This window comes from Caretta caretta, chromosome 18 (assembly GCF_965140235.1).
Source record: "Caretta caretta isolate rCarCar2 chromosome 18, rCarCar1.hap1, whole genome shotgun sequence".
NCBI lineage: Eukaryota > Metazoa > Chordata > Testudines > Cheloniidae > Caretta > Caretta caretta.
The window spans coordinates 11,263,639-11,284,149 of record NC_134223.1 but is presented as its reverse complement, the minus strand read 5'-3'; the positions used below and the strand labels follow the sequence as shown (position 1 = coordinate 11,284,149).

The 20,511-nt window shown below is 47.8% G+C and overlaps 1 protein-coding gene across 3 annotated transcripts; it reads left to right on the top strand.

Moving 5' to 3' along the window:
- Positions 1-729: 729 nt before the first annotated feature.
- MIIP (migration and invasion inhibitory protein) lies at positions 730-20,213 on the top strand. Of its 3 annotated transcripts, XR_012665399.1 has the most exons (11): positions 730-960; positions 8,464-8,654; positions 9,380-9,853; positions 10,496-10,598; positions 11,240-11,351; positions 12,656-12,720; positions 13,144-13,273; positions 13,690-13,786; positions 17,229-17,274; positions 17,929-18,036; positions 18,387-20,213. XR_012665399.1 is itself a non-coding variant. In XM_048825020.2 (10 exons), the coding sequence occupies exons 1-10, from the start codon at positions 882-884 to the stop codon at positions 18,477-18,479; spliced, it is 1,452 nt and encodes a 483-aa protein (XP_048680977.1). In that variant the 5' UTR covers positions 742-881; the 3' UTR covers positions 18,480-20,213. The 3 variants fall into 3 exon arrangements, 2 of the variants coding, with proteins under 2 accessions (XP_048680977.1, XP_048680975.2); XM_048825020.2 differs by lacking the exon at positions 17,229-17,274 and having other exon boundaries at positions 742-960; XM_048825018.2 differs by lacking the exons at positions 730-960; positions 17,229-17,274 and adding an exon at positions 1,097-1,561.
- The last annotated feature ends 298 nt before the right edge of the window (positions 20,214-20,511 follow it).

Genomic DNA, 20,511 nt, shown 5'->3' with positions numbered 1-20,511 from the left:
AGATCATTTTATCTCAGGGGGGTTTGAGTCTGAGAAGGAGAAACTGAATCAGTGATTTCTTGAAGATTGCCTAAACTATTAGTGGTTGACAAATGCTATGTAAAGGCTAATCCTCACATTGTCAGAGGTTAAAGCCAGATTTCCAGGAATATTTGACTAACTGCGGTGCCTGTTGATTTCAGTTAGGAGTTGTGGGTGCTTCGCACTCCTGAAAAATCAGAGCCAGAATAACTTATCCAAGGCTACAGCACACCAGTGTCTCAGTGGTAGGGGTCTGAGCCCTTTCACTTGAATTGTGTCTAGATTTTGTGAAACATAAGGTCAGGAATGAAGACCATTCTGACAACTAATAAAATGCCTCATACACTTGAAGGTATTCTCCTCGGGGGAGGGTGTAGTGTGTTAGTTGTCCCTGACCACCTTGTGCATATACCTTGACCTGATTTGGGTGATTATCTGCAAGCTCTCCAGGCTTGCCCTAAATTAATTACTAACTAAAGACCTTCCTTTGTACACCTCCTTACTTCCCAGGCTGCCCTAGCGAAGGTAATGGAAGACATGCTCCCAGACAAGGGAATGTGGTGTGTGAATCATGGATTTATGAGTCAACTGATTCCCCAACCCCCTTCCTAAGCTTGCCATCAGCCCTGCGTGCTCTGGGTAAGGGCGTGGGCAAAAGCGTGCGGCGTGGGGGCTCTTCGGAGCCTGGGTGACTTAGAGCTTCACCCTGGGCCCCAGGGCCAGCGTGATCCCAGCTGCCGAGGCGCCCTCTGGGAGCTCCGCTCACGGCCGTGGGTTAGCACCGGACACGTGAGCCAGCCGCCCACGTGTCCCCGCCCAGCTGGCCCTTTAAACCGAGTTCCGGGCCGTTGGGGCGGTGCATGCTGGGGACGGGCGCACTGGCCAATCAGGCGGCGGCTGCGGGTGGCTTTTTGCTACAAACCAGGAGCTGCCGGGAGGGTGAGTGAGTGCGGGGCTGGGGAAGCCCCGGGGCTGGGGAAGCGGGCCCGGCCGGAGCAGGGCCAGCCCCGGGGCTGTCAGGCCGCTGGGGCCGGAGCAGGGCCAGCCCCGGGGCTGGGGAAGCGGGCCCGGCCGGAGCAGGGCCAGCCCCGGGGCTGGGGAAGCGGGCCCGTCATGCTGGGCATGGAGGAGCCATCGGCCCCGTGTCCCACTCAGTCCCTGCAGCCGCTCCATGCGACCCCCGGAGCCTCCCACTGACCCGTGGGGGACCTGCCCAGCCCGCCGTGAGCTGGGACAGGATCCTGCTGCTCGCTTGCAGGGGATGCCTAAAGGCGTCCATCCCCGCGGGCCGCGTCTTTCGGGTGACATGACAGCCCGGTCTCTGCCCAGCTCAGTGTGGACGCGAAGGAGCTCTGTGGCTTTTAATGAGGGGAGGCTGCTTCGCCGCCCCACCCCGCCCCCCGGCTTGATCAGAGCCCGAGAAACGCCCTAGGAAGAGCAGATCAGACCTGCGGTTTTACCAGCGTGGAACCCGCGGGCTGCCCGGGGCCAGATGCTGAGCTTGTGGTGTCTGGGTGGCAGGGCCTCTCCCCTCGCTGCTGTGAGTTCTGTCCAGTTCTGTTGTTTCCATTGCGTCCTCTTCACCCAGGCGTGCTGTGTGCACAGGGGTTTGATCCGTGCCCTGTGCCCAGCTGCCAGGGTAACAGGCCCATGTAAACAAGTCGGATGTGGTCTGTACCGGCTGCTTCGGGACAAAGGGTGCTATAGAGTTGTATATGTGTGAGGAAACATGTATCCAGTGGCCCAAATGGAGTATCCGCAGCCTGGTCGGGAAGGACAGGCAGGGGAAAAGAGGAGTTGCCTTGTGTAGCCAAGACGCCTACTGAGGTGGAGGGAGGCAGGAGGCAGACCTGTCTTTGGGTAAGGGTAAAAACCACAGGCGCTGTCATGACCGGGGTCTACGACCGGCCACCTACCCAGAGTGAAGAGGCGGCCGAGGCTTTCCTCAAGTAACTAACCAAATCATCCAAAGCACATGGTTCCATGGTGATGGGGAGGGGCTTCAACTACCCGGAGGTCTGCTGGGAAAATGATACAGCAGGGCACAGGTTATCCAGCAAGTTCATGGAATGCATGGGAGACAACTTTTTATTACAGAAGATGGAGGAAATGACTAGTGGGGAGGCTATTCTGGATTTGATGCTCACGCATAGGAAGGAACTGGTTGAGAATTTGAAGGTGAAAGGTAGCTTGGTTGAAAATGATCGTGAAATGATTGAGTTCATGATTCATAGAAGTGGCAAGGGGGGAAACAGCAAAATAAAGATAATGGACTTCAAAAAGGCAGACTTTAGCAGACTCAGAGAAGTGGTAGATAAGATCCTGTGGCAAGCAAGTCTAAGGGAAAAAAGCGTTCAGGAGAGTTGTTAGTTCTTCAGAAACATTATTAAAGGCCCACAAGAGCAAACCATCCCAATGAACTAGGTCAGATTATGAAGGATTTTATATATATATATATAAAACAGAAGCATGAAAGGGTCGCAGGAAACATTTTATGAATACACAAGAAGCAATAGGGAAACCAAGGACAGGGCAAGTCTATTACTTAATGAGGAGGGAAGGACAATAGCAGAAAATGCAACAATGACCAAAGAGTTTTAAATGCCTTTTTTGGTTTCAGTTTTCACCAAAAAGGTTAGCAGCGATCAAACTAACATAGTGAACATCAGTGTAAATGGGGTAGAATCTGAGGCTAAAATAGGGAAAGAACAAGTTAAGAATGACTTAGACTAAGTTAGATGCATTCAGGTAGGCTGGGCCTGATGAAATACATCTTAGAATACTTAAGGAATTGACTGAAAAGAGTTCTGAGCGATTAGAGATGATCTTTGAGAACTCGTGGAGGACAAGAGAGATTCCAGAGGACTGGAAAAGGACAAATATAGGACCTATCTTTAAAAAGGGGAATAAGGACAACCCAGGGAATTATAGAGCACTCGTCTTAACTTTGGTACCCAGAAAGATAATGAAGCAAATAAACAATCAGTTTGAAAGCACTTAGAAGAATAAGGTGATAAGTAACACTCACTATGGATTTGTCAAGAACAAATTATGTCAAACCAACCTAATATCCTTCTTTGACAGCACAACAAGCCTTGTGGATGGGGGGAAGCAGTAGATGTAGTGTATCTCAACTTTGGTAAGGCTTCTGATATTGTCTCACCTGATCATCTCATCAGCAAACAGGGAAAGATAGCCTACTGTAAGGTGAATGCACAACTGGTTGGAAAGCCGCACTCAGTTTCTTTTATCGATGGTTCACCATCAAACTGGAAGGGCCTATCAAGTGGGATCCTGCAGGGATCTGTCCTTGGTCCGGTACTATTCAATGTTTTCATTAATGACTTGAGTAATGGAGTGGAGAATGGGCTTATAAAATTTGCAGGTGACCCCAAGCTGAGAGGGTTTGCAAGCACTTTGAAGGACAAGATTAGAATTCAAAATGATCTTGACAAACTGGAGAAGTGGCCTGAAATAAATAGGATAGAATTCAATAAGGACAAGTGCAAAGTACTATGCTTAGGAAGAAGTAATCAATTGCACAAATACAAAATGGGAAATGACTGCCTAGGAAGGATCTGGGGGAGTGGATCACAAACTAAACATCGTATATACTATACTGTATGTTATGCAGTTGCAAAAAAAAAAAGCAAACATCAGTCTGGGATGTATTAGCAGGAGTCTTGTAAGCAATAGCCGAGAAGTAATTCTTCCTCTCTACTCGGCACCGGTATGGCCTCAGTTGGAGTACTGTGTCCAGTTCTGGGCACCACACTTCAGGAAAGATATGGGCAAATTGGAGAGCTACAAAAATGATGAAAGGTATAAAAAACAAGACCTATGAGGAAAGATTAAAAAACTTGGGTTTGTTTAGTCTGGAGAAAAGACTGACAGGCACATAACTGTCAAAGTTTGTTATAAAGAGGAGGGTTATAAATTGTTCTCCTTATTCACTGAGGACAAGCTAAGACTTAAATTGCAGCAAGGGATATTTAGGTTGGACGTTAGGAAATATTTCCTAACTGTACGGGTAGCTAAGCACTGGAACAAATTACCTAGGGAGGTAGTGGAATCTGTGTCATTGGAGGCTTTAAAGAACATGTTAGACACACACCTGTCAGGGATGCTCTAGAACAGTGGTCTCCAAAGTGGGGTGCATGCAAGATGATCAATGGGGGGGCACAGCCAGAGGGGGGAAAAAAGGGGAGGGGGCAGGCCTGAGTCCTCCGGCCTGTGGAGGAGCAGGGGCAGCTGCACAGCCAGCGGCCGGAAAGAAGCGGCACTTTCCCCTTCAAAGCCGGCCGGAGAGAAGCGGTGCTTTGAAGGGGAAAGCGCCGCTTCCCTCCAGCCGCTGGCTGCCCCTGCTCCTCCTGAGTCCTCTGGCCCGTGCTTGCAGGGCTGCATTCCGAAAGGGGCTTTCGAGCTGCAGGCCAGGGCCCCGAGGCCCTGAAGCCCCTAAAGCTCCTGCGTTCCGGGTGGCTCTGCCTGCCGGGGCGGGGGGGGGGGGGGGGCAGCTCCCAGAATCGCAACAAACAGGAGCTGCCCCAGGTAAGTGCCCTGCACCTCCTGCCTGCCCCAGCCCTGAGCGCCCTCCCACACCCTAACTCCCTCCCAGACCCCGCACCCCACCCTGAGCGCCTGCTGTATCGCAAAGTGTTAAACCAAGATTTTCAAAAATAATAAAGCATATTCAATCACATTGCTCTCACTAAAAATACTAATAGTCACTTTTTTAGTGAGAGCAAAAAGGTTTTTTGTACCATTAATAAATAAAATGAAATAAAAAATTATTTTAAAAATATTGTTTTTCATCTTTAGCTCATTGTTTTTTAATTTCTAATTTTTGTATGTTTTATAATTTACATAATATATTAGTACAGTAGTACATGTATATAATTTATACATAAATAAGTATACATATATTGGGGGTGGGTGCTCAAAAAATTTTTACTGATAGGGCGACCAAAAACGTTTGGAGACTGCTGGTCTAGAATGATTATACTTAATCCTGCCTTAGTGCTGATGACTGGACTCATCACCTGTTGAGGTCCAACATTTCTATGATTCTTTCCTTTATAAAATCCCTTTTCCCTGGCTTGTGGCCCAGCATGCTGGACAACGAGGCAGTCATAGAATCATAGAATATCAGGGTTGGAAGGGACCTCAGGAGGTCATCTAGTCCAACCCCCTGCGCAAAAGCAGGACCAATCCCCAATTAAATCATCCCAGCCAGGGCTTTGTCAAGCCTGACCTTAAAAACTTCTAAGGAAGGAGATTCCACCACCTCCCTAGGCAACGCATTCCAGTGTTTCACCACCCTCCTAGTGAAAAAGTTTTTCCTAATATCCAACCTAAACCTCCCCCACTGCAACTTGAGACCATTACTCCTTGTCCTGTCCTCATCTACCACTGAGAATAGTCTAGAACCATCCTCTCTGGAACCACCTCTCAGGTAGTTGAAAGCAGCTATCAAATCCCCCCTCATTCTTCTCTTCTGCAGACTAAACAATCCCAGTTCCCTCAGCCTCTCCTCATAAGTCATGTGTTCCAGACCCCTAATCATTTTTGTTGCCCTTCGCTGGACTCTCTCCAATTTATCCACATCCTTCTTGTAGTGTGGGGCCCAAAACTGGACACAGTACTCCAGATGAGGCTTCACCAATGTCGAATAGAGGGGGACGATCACGTCCCTCGATCTGCTCGCTATGCCCCTACTTATACATCCCAAAAGGCCATTGGCCTTCTTGGCAACAAGGGCACACTGCTGACTCATATCCAGCTTCTCGTCCACTGTCACCCCTAGGTCCTTTTCCGCAGAACTGCTGCCTAGCCATTCGGTCCCTAGTCTGTAGCTGTGCATTGGGTTCTTCCGTCCTAAGTGCAGGACCCTGCACTTATCCTTATTGAACCTCATCAGATTTCTTTTGGCCCAATCCTCCAATTTGTCTAGGTCCCTCTGTATCCTATCCCTGCCCTTCAGCGTATCTACCACTCCTCCCGGTTTAGTATCATCTGCAAATTTGCTGAGAGTGCAATCCACACCATCCTCCAGATCATTTATGAAGATATTGAACAAAACGAGCCCCAGGACCGACCCCTGGGGCACTCCACTTGACACCGGCTGCCAACTAGACATGGAGCCATTGATCATTACCCGTTGAGCCCGACAATCTAGCCAACTTTCTACCCACCTTATAGTGCATTCATCCAGCCCGTACTTCTTTAACTTGCTGACAAGAATACTGTGGGAGACCGTGTCAAAAGCTTTGCTAAAGTCAAGAAACAATACATCCACTGCTTTCCCTTCATCCACAGAACCAGTAATCTCATCATAGAAGGCGATTAGATTAGTCAGGCATGACCTTCCTTTGGTGAATCCATGCTGACTGTTCCTGATCACTTTCCTCTCATGTAAGTGCTTCAGGATTGATTCTTTGAGGACCTGCTCCATGATTTTTCCGGGGACTGAAGTGAGGCTGACTGGCCTGTAGTTCCCAGGATCCTCCTTCTTCCTGTCGTCCTGTCAAGACAAGCTTTTGTTGTTTTAACTCCCTTACCTGTATTACTAACGAGAGAGGCAGCATGGGATTGGCTGTCGGTACACTTGCCCTGTCTGAGTCACTGATTCGCACTCTGGCTTTCGGAAAGTTATTTCCCCTCTTTCTGCTCTAGTTAGCTCATCCGTAAAACGTGGGTGACAATACTGACCTACATACTTCTCCAGGGTCTTCTATGGATTAATTACTGTGTGCACAATGCTTTGAATGTGTAAATTTCTAGGAATTATTAAAATAGCTACGATTAAACCAAAAAGTATTTTAAAACCCTAGGCCAAAGTTATCAAACAGAGGTACAGGTGCTCCACGCCTCTACAAATAAGGGTATGGGGTTTGGTGCCTACATTTAGGCTAATTAACAGGTTTTCACATTCTCATGTTCAATGCAGGGTTATTTAAACCCAATTTCATTTAAATATTTTTCTTTTGATACTGTTTTGCATGATCTCATAAACAAACTAGGGAAATGCAACCTAGATGGACTATACTATACTATAAGGTGGACGCATAACTGGTTGGAAAATCCTTCCCAGAGGTTCAAAGTCATGCTGAAAGGGCATAATGAATGGGGCCCCGCAGGGTTCAGTTCTGGATCCGGTTCTGTTCAATATTTTCATCAATAATTTAAATAATAGCATAGAGGGTACACTTAAAAGTTTGCGGATGATACCAAGCTGGGAGGGTTTGCAAGTGCTTTGGAGGATAGGATTAAAATTCAAAATGATCTGGACATACTGGAGAAATGGTCTGAAGTAAATAGGATGAAATTCAATGAAGACAAATGCAGAGTACACCACTTAGAAAGGAACAGTCAGTTGCATGCATACAAAATAGGAAATGACTGCCTAGGAAGGAGTACTGCAGAAAGGGATCTGGGGGTCATAGTGGACCACAAGCTAAATATGAGTCAGCAGTGTCACACTGTTGCAAAAAAAAAAAAAAAAGCGAACTTCATTCTGGGATGTATTAGCAGGGGTATTGTAAGCAAGACATGAGAAGTAATTCTTCTGCTCTACTCTGCGCCGATTAGGCCTCAACTGGAGTATTGTGTCCAATTCTAGGTGCCACATTTCAGGAAAGATGTGGACAAATTGGCAAAAGTCCAGAGAAGAGCAACAAAAATGATGAAAGATCTAGAAAACGTGACCTATGAGGAAAGATTGAAAAAATTGGGTTTGTTTAGTCTGGAAAAGAGAAGACTGAGAGGGGACATGATAACAGTTTTCTAGTACATAAAAGTTTGTTACAAAGAGGAGGGAGAAAAGTGTTGTTAACCTCCTGAGGATAGGACAAGAAGCAATGGGCTTAAATTGCAGCAAGGGAGGTTTAGGTTGGACATTAGTGAAAACTTCCTAACTGTCAGGGTGGTTAAACACTGGAGTAAATTGCCTAGGGAGGTTGTGGAATCTCCATCACTGGAGATTTTTCAGAGCAGGTTAGACAAATACCTGTCAGGGGTGGGCTAAATAATATTCACTCCTGCCAGGAGTGCAGGGGACTGGATTAGATGACGTCTCGAGGTCCCTTCCAGTCCTATGGTTCTGTTTTTGTTTTTTAAATCATTATGGTTTATTTCCTCTTTTAGGTTTTATAATCTCTCTTTAAGAGCACCCAGATTAGGGGCCTAAATTACTTGTTAATTTCCCGAGGGGAAGAGGAATGAAAAATTATGCTTGTTCTTAGAGTTCGTAAAGACAGGAGACTTTTGAGACTGATTCCTTTCTCAGGGGATCTGATCAAAACTCCAACTGTAAGAAAACCCTCCAGCACTTGTAAGCATCTCTAGAGAGGATTCCCCGCAATTTGTAACTCAGCTGGCTCCTCCCAATCGGCTCCTTTGTGGAGTGCTCACAGTTATGCAACTCACCTTTCTCTGGCCCTACAGGGACCATCATGCAGAAGATAGAGTCAGAGCAACTGGAGAGGCTGCGTCGTGCAAACCAAGACCTTCTGGAAAGGCTCAAAGCGAAGCAGGAAGAAATCAAGAAAAGACTTCCTCGCAAGCCACTATCAGCGTGTTCTCTTTCCAGAAGAACAACTCATGCAGAGAGAGCTGTCCCTGTTCCTAAGAGAGGGGTATGTGCTGGGCTGGGCTGGGTAGGCTAGATAAGAGTGGCGCAAAGGAGCAATGATGCTGTCGCAGAAATGCATTTTCCTCTCTAACTGTTCAATGCCTGGAGCTGAGGTTTCCTAATATAAAAGGCGTTTTTCAAACCTGCGGTACCCAGAGGCACGGGACTGGAAATGCTGAGATCCACCAGGCACAGGGCTGGGAAGCAAATGGGCACCACGGTGACAGGCAGCAATGCTGCAGAGAGAGTTGCTGGGTAGGTGAGGTGCAGGTGCATGAGACTTGTGGTGCAATCCAGTGGCCGTGGAGTCTGCTGGAGAAATACGCGATCCCATGGTCTGAGCTTCGTCCGTCTAACAAAGGCTCTGCCTCTCGTCCCCATGAGACGCAAGGTGGGAGAGAATACAGTGCCTAGTTAGGGCAGCGTCTGTTACGCAGGTATCTCCAGCTGAGGTGAGAGGAGGGGTAACCTGGACCATTGTCCTTTAATTCCCCACCGCCTCAGAGGCCACCCATTGCTGTGATTCTCACCTGTGGGCAAAGAGGCCTGGAAGTAGCCTATTCACACCCACGAGGCCTTCCCCCTTCTCTCTCCGGCAGCCTCTGTGTGACTCTGGCATGGCACGGTGGAGATGCGTAGAACGGTATGAGGCTGAGTTATCGTAGTGCTAATTCCCGAGCTGTCTCCGGTCTCTGTGTGGTGACATGTGGATCTCTGTGCTCGTTACAGAAAGAGAACCAAGGCCATGCGAGGAAGGCCGCGACGGACCCTGTGACACTCGTGTCTGTGGAACCCGGAGCCAGTGCCGCCAGGGCAGCCCTTCGTTTGCCATTGAAACACGTAGCGTGCAGCAGGGAGGGGAGGGGGGTGCCACACCACAGAGCGGGGGCATATCCGGGTTCCCCCAGGGCAGAACGAAGCTTCACACCGGCAGCGTCCATCACCAGAGAAACCTCCCGAGTGGCCAGAGACGGCAACGCCCTGAGAACCCCAGAGGAAGAATCCACCCCTGGGAAACACAGAGAGGGCAGAAAGCAATCCACCGTGCTCCACAGCGCCCAGGAGAGGGGCAGGCCAAGGGCTGAGGCAGAGACGATGCTGGGCAGGATCCCAGCGGATGGGAATGGCTGGCGGCGAGCGGCCGTTAGAGACTCCAGGACTCCCAAACCAATTCTGCTGACACTTGGGGGTAAAGAAGCCAAGGTAAAGACCCCGATGGGCATTGGCCTGAGCAGCTCAAGCCAGGTGGAGGGGAAATAAATGTCCGGGGCCAAATTGTTCCATTCCTAATAGTTGAGGGCCCCTGGCATCTTGCCCACCCTCTTCCCACTTCTCTGTGGAATGATCCATCATCCCACTTCTGCCCTCACCACGCACATACAGGACAGGCAGCACGGCTACCGGCTTCCCGCAGAGGGCCCGGGGGTTATCCCCATTGCACGGCTTGTCTCCATCAGCACACCATATACATCCGGCACGCATTGTTGCCGTCATCCTGCAGGGCAGCTCAGGGCAGCCCATGGTACCGTTGTCAGCGCAGAGCTGGAAGTCAGCAAGCCCTGCGTGCTGATTGCGGGTCTGACACTGACTTGCTGTGTGGCCTTGGCCACGTGTCTCCGTTTTTCAGATGGGGAAACTGAGGCAGAGAGGGGTGAGAGACATGCCCAAAGCCAGGCAGTGACTTGCTGGTACAGCTGAGACTAGAGCCCAGATTTCTCAGCCCCGTTCATTAGACCACAGCCACCTCCCTTTCTACAGCGACCAGATAGGTCCCCTTTGAGGAGCACAGTGTCCTTGTAGCCGCATAAGGAGTCTCTAGTGAGCTGTGAACTCTTTTCACCCCAGAAGGAAGCTGGCCGTGTGACTTTTCTGTCGGACCCTGAGGAATACACCATCCCTGCCGCTAGCTGGTCAGCACGTCCTTTCTTGGGCTACGACTGGATTGCAGGCGAGTCCTAACCCCATTGCACATCTGTGTTGTTACTGGGGTGATCTGGTTAACTGAGGGGCTAAAATCACAACTCGCCTGTAGGCCGAAGGGTACAGACGGAGGTGCGGGCCTGGGCCTGGAGACTATGTGTGCTTCGAGGCCAGGGAATAGTGAGCTGTTTCCCCCGGTACCACTGAAAAGTCTGCAAGTTGGCAAATGTTCTCAGCACAAGAGCTGCAGTTTTACCAAGCCAGGCACGGTTCCCCGGTCAGTGCAGAGATGTCCTGTGCTTTCCTGGAACGGCAGGGAGGAGACTGGCCGGGAATCCTGGCAGCTGCTGTAGGGCTGAGAGAATTCGAGTGGGGCACAGAGTAGCAGGAGATGAACAAAGGACACGAGAAAGAGAGATCATTTCAAGGCTTTTTGCACTAGTTGTGCAGAGTCACAGAAGTCACTGGCCCCATTGGGTCTCTCCTTTGACAGAGGCAGTAGCTGCTTGGCAGTTGGCCACGCTGTTCCATTTGTGTCTGCTGGTCTGATCGGTTGCCCTCTTTGGCACTGAGCAGCATCCTGGTTAGCTGACCGCTTCGTGTGAGCTTTCCTGCGTCACCTGCCTCTGATGCAATTCCAGCTTTAAATTTTCTTCTCCGCATTCCCAGGGCTGCTGGAGACGGACTCGTCGCTGTCAGAGAAATCTGAGCAGTACTTCTCTGAGCTCAGGGAGTTCCGACAGGTGAACAAGGAAGCATGTGTCCATGAGGAAGACCTGGGGTAAGGAGGGGACTAAGGTGGCAGTGAGCTGCGCCAGGAACAAGGGAAGAACTGGTGGGGGGGTCTGCCACCTTCTCTGTGGAGTAGGAGACTATGAGGATGGTTCATCCAGCCCATCAGCAGGTCACTGAGCATTTGCTCTCTTTCTGGGAAGCAACTGTTTGCTATTGAACTAGAGCCAGGTGCGGAGGGTGAACTGTACCATTCCCGCATGGCCAAGAAACTAAGAATGTCTGGGAACGATTTAAATGGATTTCTGAACTTGTTCCTGTCATCAAGCACAGTAAAAGCTTTGTTATCCGGCATGTTGTGGGAATGGAGGGGTGTGCCCTTAAGTTAAAAATTCCGGTTAACTAAGAGTTATACTTACCAATGGGAGGGAGGGAGTTTGGGTGCGGGGGAGGCTCAGGGCTGGGGCTTGGGGCACGGAGGGGGTGCAGGGTGTGGGCACTGAGAGGAGTTTGGGTACGGGAGGGGGCTCAGGGCTGGGGGCACGGGAGGGCACGGGCGCTGGGAGGAGTTTGGCTGTGAGAGGGGCTCAGGGCTGGGGGCGCAGGAGGGAGTATGGGGTGCGGGCTCTGGGAGGAGTTGGGTGTGGGAGGGGGTTGGGGCGCTGGAGGGGGTGCGGGGCACAGGCTCTGGGAGGAGTTTGGGTGCAGGGGGGACCTGTGGGTTGGGGTGCGGGAGAAGGTACGGGGTGCCAGACCTGGGTGGCACTCGCCTCGGGTGGCTCCTCGCAAGCAGTGACACGTCTCTGCTGCTCCTAGGCGGAGGCGCGGCCAGACAGCTCTGCACACTGCCTCTGCCCACAGGCACCGCCCCTACAGCTCCCACTGGCTGTGGTTCTTGGCCAATGGGAGCTGTGGGGCCAGCACTCAGGGTGAGGGCAGTGCATGGAGCCTCCATGGTCGTTCCTCCGCCTAAGAGCAGCAGGGACATGTCGCCGCTTCTGGGGAGACACGCAGAGCTGGTTAGGGAGCCTGCTGTCTCTGCATCAAGCGGACTTCTAATGGATATCAGAAATGCCGGTTTCTAGAGCTTTCTGGTTGGTAAAGTGCTGGATAACACAGCTTTTACTGTATATTCTAATGCAGCAGGTCTGTCCTCTGCCCAGAGATGGGCATTTTCTCTGTGACTAGCCTTTCGGTTTCTTGGTGTAAGTGTAAAGTGTGATGAGTGCTTTCCCCACCAAGCCAGTCCAAAGGGGGTGTGGACAGCAAGAGACCCCTTCAGGGGGGATATTGCAATGTTCCCATCACTGTCTCCAGAGTGCATAGCTGTGACCGAATCTTTTGTTTTCTTAGGCCAGAGGTACCAGATTACTTGGCTCCTGAGCAAGAAGCAGATTTGGTTTCCAGTTCCCATCAGTGTAAGATGAGATATCTTCCAAATCTAGTTTCTAGGCACGGGCAGCTATGCTCTGCGGCTTTCTTTTTGGAAAATCCCTGCCTTAAGCCTCTTAGAAGGGTCACAGAAAGAATTTACAGTTCAGCCCCCAGCCCCCACTTCCCACTCCAAAGAGGCAGGAGTCCCTGGGCTGATTCTCTTTCGTGTCAGCTCTGTTTCTCCAGTGTTCTCTGTAATTGACCTGACTGACTGGGCGTTAAGTTGAGGAAGTTCAGTTGAATCTGCATCTGTTTTCAGGCAGCGGTTGAATGGGAGGGAAATTAACGTGTAAAAAGTACTTCGGGAGAACAAGCGGGGTTTGGTTCTGTGTGGGGTGTGTGGTGCATTGGGGAAGATGAGTGCCACGGGCAGCGAATGAAGTGACGATCTCTCCTCTGCACGGCAGGTGTTTATTGCTATCGATTAAACGGGCGTCTGTTTACCGTCCCTGTGGGTTCACAGTCTGCCTGCCCCGTGTGTAAGACTCCAAGAGCCCGACGGCCTCCAGAGACGCTGGAGGAACCAGCCTACGTCAGGTATGTATGGTGCTGGTAGCCCGAGTGGCACAGGAAGCCAGCAGGGTAGATAGAGAATGAGCTACGTATGGGGGATGAGGCCCCTTTAAGATGCCTCCTTACAAAGTTGCTGTCTTAGGGGAGAGGGAGCTCTGGGCTTTGAAATGCAAAAGGGTCAAATTCAGCTCTGATGTAAGCAGGAGCAGCTCCCATTTGAAGTCAACGGGAGATGTACCCCCTTACCTCGGGGCTGAATTTAGTCCAGAGTCTGGGTGTACACACCAGTCCCTAAGGAACTTATCCAAAGCCCATTGACTTCAGTAGGCGTTGGATGAGGTCCTAAGACTCCAGATGTGGCAGGAGGAGTGCAGATGCCTTCAGCTCTGCGATGTCTCTTCTGGAGGACCTGCGCAGTGACTTCCTCTGTTTGGTTGCAGGGTCAGCATTCCCAGGTCCACCCTCCTGCCTGCCTATAAGTACAAAATCCATTGCAGGAAGAGCTTTGAACCGGCAGACGATCTGGCTTTACCCTCGGTAAGTTTCCACCTTCCCATTTGACCGTTATGCAGGTGGCTGCATCATCAGCGGGGTGAGTGGTAATAGCCACATGTTAGGAAAATAAGAGAACCAAGAGCTTTGATGTGTTAATGCCAGGGATGGGTCTCAGCTAAGATTCCAGAGCTGAACACCCCCAAACTATGGGGAAGTTCAGAGCGAGGCTTTGAAACTGGTCCAATCATGGTGACAGCCAGGAAGAGCCAAACCTAGGTGCAAACTCTGCAGCTCATGCCCATCTGTAACGCAATATAATTTATATAACTCCCTGCATACACTGCGTGTGTCCAAATGCTATACACTGAGAGCAAATGCCTGCAGAGTTGGGGACAGTGGCTCTCCCGCAGACAGATAAGGCCAAAGAATGCAGCAGAGAGAGAAGAGCAGGCTGTTGTCTTTACTGCTTGCAACTGCAAATAAACAGTTTTGCTGGTAAAATGCAGTAAACAGAAGCGTGTGGTAAAAGGAGATAGGCAGGATGAATGGGTAGAGCGTGGGCCAAAGCCCTAAAGCAAAGAAGGAAGGTATTTATAAAGACACGGTGTATGTCTACAAAGCAAAAATCAAACCCACGGCTGGCCCGTGCCAGCTGACTTGGGCTCCCGAGACTTGAGCTGCAGGGCAGTTTCACTGCTGTGTAGATTTTGGAGCTCAGGCTGGAGCCCAAGCTCTGGGACCCTCCTACCCTGCAAGATCCTAGCGCCCAGGCCCAAGCCCTGAAGTCTACACAGCAGTGAAACGGCTCTGCCAGTGCAAGCCCCACGAGCCCAAGTTGACTGGCACAGGCCGGCCCCGGGTGTCGAGTTGCTATGCAGACGCACCCTCAGTGGCTCGGCGAGCAAAGAGCTCCAGAGAGATGGACCTGGGCTTGAAACTTTTGTCCTTGAAAACTGCAGATTTAAGTTGACTGAAACATTTTGTGAATTTGTGTCAATTTTGCCAAATTGTTTAGGCCAAAAAACCCAACAACCTATAAAATATTGTTTTCCAGAAAAATAGAAACATTTAGTTTTGACAATTTCCAAAGGAAACATTTTGATTTTTTTTTTTCAGTTCAAAACAACTTTTTGATTTGAAATTTCCTTCCATTTGATTTTAAAAAAAACAAAACAAAAAACCCTTTTGAAATTGGAACAAAATGTTCTGTTTTGGGTCAAGCAAAACATTTACTTCGACCCAAAACAAATATTCTTTTGGCTTGTCAGTTCAGTGAAAAACTTGAAAAGTAGTACTTAGGGAGCAATCTGAAACTTTTTCTTTCCTTTTTTTTAATGCCAGTTATTTGCACAGCTCCAGCCAAAAATTCTGTGCGGAGGAGCTGAGTGGGTAAATGGAGGCCCAGTGCATTGAGTTCAGAATGCTCAGGAAGCTGATGTGACAAATCTTGCAACTATGTGTTAGTACGTGTTGTATGCCACGTAGCTGTGAGAGTTCCAGATTATTAGAGAGATAAGGTGGGTGAGGTGTTATCTCACCCATCTTATCTGTCATTGTAACCACATTTGATCTGACAATCATTGGTTTTATGTTTGATTTCAAACAGCAAATAGGAAACGTTGATTTAAATTAATAATTTTAATCTTGTTTGTGTTTGTACTTTGTACTTATTTTCGTACGGAAAGGTTGGTTGTGATTGCTTGGTACTTCTTTTTGCTAACCAGGAGGATACACTATATTTATACGCATTTATTTAAAAAGAAAAGGAGTACTTGTGGCACCTTAGAGATTAACCAATTTATTTGAGTATAAGCTTTCGTGAGCTACAGCTCACTTAATCGGATGCATACTGTGGAAACTGCAGAAGACATTATATACACAGAGACCATGAAACAATACCTCCTCCCCTCCCACCCTCCTGCTGGTAATAGCTTATCTAAAGTGATCACTCTCCTTACAATGTGTATGATAATCAAGTTGAGCCATTTCCATTTCCACATTGTAGGGAGAGTGGTCACTTTGGATGAGCTATTACCAGCGGGAGAGTGAGTTTGTGTGTGTATGGGGGTGGGGTGGTGAGAAAACCTGGATTTGTGCTGGAAATGGCCCACCTTGATTATCATACACATTGTAAGGAGAGTGATCATAGAATCATAGAATATCAGGGTTGGAAGGGACCTCAGGAGGTCATCTAGTCCAACCCCCTGCTCAAAGCAGGACCAATCCCCAATTAAATCATCCCAGCCAGGGCTTTGTCAAGCCTGACCTTAAAAACTTCTAAGGAAGGAGATTCTACCACTTCCCTAGGTAATGCATTCCAGTGTTTCACCACCCTCCTAGTGAAAAAGTTTTTCCTAATATCCAACCTAAACCTCCCCCACTGCAACTTGAGACCATTACTCCTTGTCCTGTCCTCATCTACCACTGAGAATAGTCTAGAACCATCCTCTCTGGAACCACCTCTCAGGTAGTTGAAAGCAGCTATCAAATCCCCCCTCATTCTTCTCTTCTGCAGACTAAACAATCCCAGTTCCCTCAGCCTCTCCTCATAAGTCATGTGTTCCAGACCCCTAATCATTTTTGTTGCCCTTCGCTGGACTCTTTCCAATTTATCCACATCCTTCTTGTAGTGCGGGGCCCAAAACTGGACACAGTACTCCAGATGAGGCCTCACCAATGTCGAGGTTTGATCACTTTAGATAAGCTATTACCAGCAGGAGAGCAGGATGGGAGGAGGTATTGTTTCATGGTCTCTGTGTATATAATGTCTTCTGCAGTTTCCACAGTATGCATCCGATGAAGTGAGCTGTAGCTCACGAAAGCTTATGCTCAAATAAATTGGTTAGTCTCTAAGGTGCCACAAGTACTCCTTTTCTTTTTGCGAATACAGACTAACACGGGTGTTACTCTGAAACCTGCATTTATTTAAGAAATTCTATAGCTTAACATTCATTTATTCAGATTCTTAACTTTTACAACTGTTTTATTGTTAGAAAATGATGCATTTTATTACGGTTTATTATGTTAGAGAATGATGCTTTTCTTCTTTAGTAGATTCATTTTTTAATTGTGTTTTGAGTCACAAGCTGCATTTGCATGGAAGTTGGAATACAATAAAAAATGCCCCAAACCAGCATTTTAAAGGATTTTTTTTTTGTTTTATTAATTAAATAAAACTGCCGTAAGCGTGCTGGATACACAAGAAAAGCCCTGGCTGGGATGATTTAACTGGGAATTGGTCCTGCTTCGAGCAGGGGGTTGGACTAGATGACCTTCTGGGGTCCCTTCCAACCCTGATATTCTATGATTCTATGAAAACACAAAGTGAGGTCAAAATGTTTTGTGTTTTAAAACTAACTGGTTTATTAAACAAAGGAAGCACTATCTATACTAGAGAATTCAACAGATTGTTTCTGGTCACCATGTCCTTCAAGATTTTAGAACTAGTAGATTTCATCCTCTCACACCTAATTTTTATCCACAGATTGGAAAGAGCGTGGGGAAAAACTTGCCTGCTTTTCCAACTCCTAGTGAGTTTTTCAACTTTGAACCAAACTAATTGAATAAACTCATATGAAGAAAATTCTCTCTCCACCTGCAGGAGAGGCTACTGCAGTTAAAAGCTAGTTTACCATTTCAACAAATTCTGGCTTCAAGCACTTAGCAAGAAACTTCCACCAGTACAGGGCTTTGACTTTCTTTAAAATTGCAGCAGCCAACATGTACTGCTTGAATTGTATTACTTGTATTTAATGTAAAAGGTTTTAATAGAATATAGTAAGGTTAGGCCTAAACATAAATTTGCCATAATTTCAAATTTAGTTTTAATTAGTCTTAATTTTTGAAAAGAAAATGTGTATTTAGGTAAAATTTAAAAACATCCAATTGTTTTGATTTAATCTTTTTTTTTTTAACTGCTTTTGGAAATGTCTGGAAGCCAGTGAAGGGGACACATGGGGGAAGTGAGGTAGCTTTGCCTCATGGAAAGAGAGAGCAAATCTGGCCACAGCACCTTAGAGCCTCTGTGAAGTTCTCATCAGTCCCCCTTTATGATCATATAAAGCTCTTAAAGAAATGAACTCAACAGTCTCTCAGAGCCCCCTTTTGGAGAGACTGGGCTGTGCCTTTTCTGGGGGCATGTACGCTACCAGAGAAGGCATTCACAGACAGACCTCTCCCCGCAGCACTGCCTGGCCGGCTGGGAAAACATCATCCCCTCCAGCAGCCCCACGCTTAGCAGTTTGGATCTGCGAACTTCACTGCAACAAAAACCCACTGACCATTCTCACCTGGTAAGAACAGGCTATTTTGAGTTGCCTGGCCCCTGTTTTCAGTGGCCCATGATGGTAATTTACTGACAGCTGAGCAAGAGACCTAGAGTGCATCGGGCTCAGTTTCCCCACTTGCCCCGTGTAACTGGGTATGAAGCCGGGAAGCATTAGCCTTCCAACGGGATGTCTGCCCTTCTGGGGAGCGATGCTGCTGCTGGGCTGCAGTTTAATGTAGCCATGAAAGGGTTAATTAAGCTGGAAGACGAGGCACTGAGCCAGCAGTGTGTTGTAAGGCTCTCTGTGTTGTGACGAGATGAGGGGAGTGGGATTTTTGGTTTTGTAGGTTGATCGAGTCTTTGTTTGGGTTCTAGACCTTGGCACCCCGAATGTCAGGAGGAACCAGAACGGACCAGCTCCTAAACCTGTCCCGCTCAGCTCATTTCAGACTTCGTAATGCTTCTTAGCGGAGAGCTCAAGACAAGCCACTATGCTACACAACAACGCCGAATTAAAATCCTACTGTCTCAACCGTATGAGCTGCTGACCTGATTACCCAGGGGCCGTGTGGGATACTGGGAGTGAGTAGAAATGGCAGCGTTTGCCTAAAAATGAACCTTTAGAGGAGAGCTTTTTCCTAGCCCTGCAAGTGCAAACGCCGTCGCAAAAATCCACGGGCACGTGTGTATTGGAATTGCGCAAGCTGTGAGGCGACAATTGCAGAAATTGCTTGCAGTTGGCCAGTTTTGGCCTCTAACTGGCCACTGGTACATACAGTCACCGCAGTTGTGTGCGTGCGTTGCACTTTCCCACCCAGGGATGTAAATTGAGTGTGCGTGGTCAGTTGCTGTAAGAGATATCTGGTAGGTTAAGAAAACAGGATGACTAGTTAGTACTGTTCCCTGTAATAAAAGAGCCATAGGATATATTGCAATAGACACGTCCATTCAGAGTTCATCCACCCAGCTCATAAAAGCAATACAGTTGACTCATCAAACCAAGAATTTTGGCTCTCTGGACAAAGAGTTGGGACTGTGAGCTGCATGGCACAGCATGGGGTATGCAAAGATGCTCAATATCATGCTTCCAGGAGGTTTGGAACATGAGTAATTCTTACATTAAAGAAGAGTGACTGTGCTTTAGTTCTAATAAGAAAAACATGTTTGTTTTTGTGCATTATCTTTGGACAGAGGATTTGGTGGATCATGTTCAGCATAAATCGGGGGGAAGAAACCATTGTCAAAAGAAAGAGGTGTTTTATGAATCACAAAGCCACAATATGTCTTAGAACATTCTGAAGTCATGTTTACCTCTGATTGTAAAAGGCTGGTGGGAAGGCATTTTGAAGACATGCTCATGGAGGTTTTTAATTGCATTGAAATAATGTGTGAGAGTTTGTTTGAGGCCTGTTACGTGGTGTGGTTTTATTTTCCCTTTTGAAAACAATAAAGAAGGAGTTTATATTTTCTGGTATAACATCTGGAATGTAGAGTTCTGTTATAGGAATTCTATGGGTTGTAGTCAAGCCTTCTTAACTCATAAGTAAGGCTACGATTTACTCATGGGTATTTTTAGTATAAGTTATGGACTGGTCTTGGGCAATAAACAAAAAAATTCATGCCTGTGACCTAGCTATGACTTATCCTATAAATACTCCTGGCTAAATCTTGGGGGCTGTTGCTGCGGAGGTTACCCCAGGGGGCTGCTGGTGCGGGAAGCCGGTGGAGCCCCGGGGCCGCTCCAGCCATGCTGGTGCGGCTGGCTGCAGGGCCACCTGAACAGCTGGCCCCGGAGCCAGCCACACTGGCCACTGCAGAAGTCAATGGAGGTCGCTGAAAGTCACGGAATCCGTGACTTCCGTGACCGACCCAGAGCCCTACTCTTATGAGTATTTAGAAATCTTGGTCCAAACTTATCCCTAGGGTGTAACACCATTCACTTCTATGGGCTTAGCCCAGGGATGAGTTTGGCTCATTGTCTGTTAGTGTTACAGAGCTTACTACAGGCATAAAATGCAGCTTGTGAATTTAAAAAAAAAAAAAAAGCGGGAATTTATTTTACAAGACTATAAATGGAATAATTTAAATATTTAATTGAAAGCAATTTTGTTTTAAATGAAGCATTCCTCTTTAGTGTCGGAAGTTTAGACATGGTTGCATTGGGTGACTGGATGAGAAATAAAAAATGAAACTGACTATAAATGGAAAGTGCAACTGATCATTTTAGTTTCTTTGCCTTAATCTGAAGGCAGTGCGAAAAAGTTACAACAAACAGTATATCAAATATGATGCAAAGTACATGGAATTTGTAAAGTTCTTTCCATTTTGGGGGCACAGAAACCTGACACACCCCGCAAACTAATTCAAAATACGGCAGTAAAACTTGGTTGTGCGAACTTTTATCTTAAGGCAGGACTTCTTAAAACCTTTTCACCACTAAACGCACAAATCAGAAACCCTTTCCTAGTTCCTCCCTGGAATAATGCACAGCGTTTATATA

Bases quoted from the DNA above. Each gene is read 5' to 3' on its own strand.
- MIIP (XM_048825020.2), top strand. From the start codon at position 882: ATGCTGGGGACGGGCGCACTGGCCAATCAGGCGGCGGCTGCGGGTGGC. The intron at 12,721-13,143 runs GTAAGATGAGAT...TCTGCACGGCAG, and splicing joins GGTTTCCAGTTCCCATCAGT to GTGTTTATTGCTATCGATTA. The intron at 13,274-13,689 runs GTATGTATGGTG...GTTTGGTTGCAG, and splicing joins GAGGAACCAGCCTACGTCAG to GGTCAGCATTCCCAGGTCCA.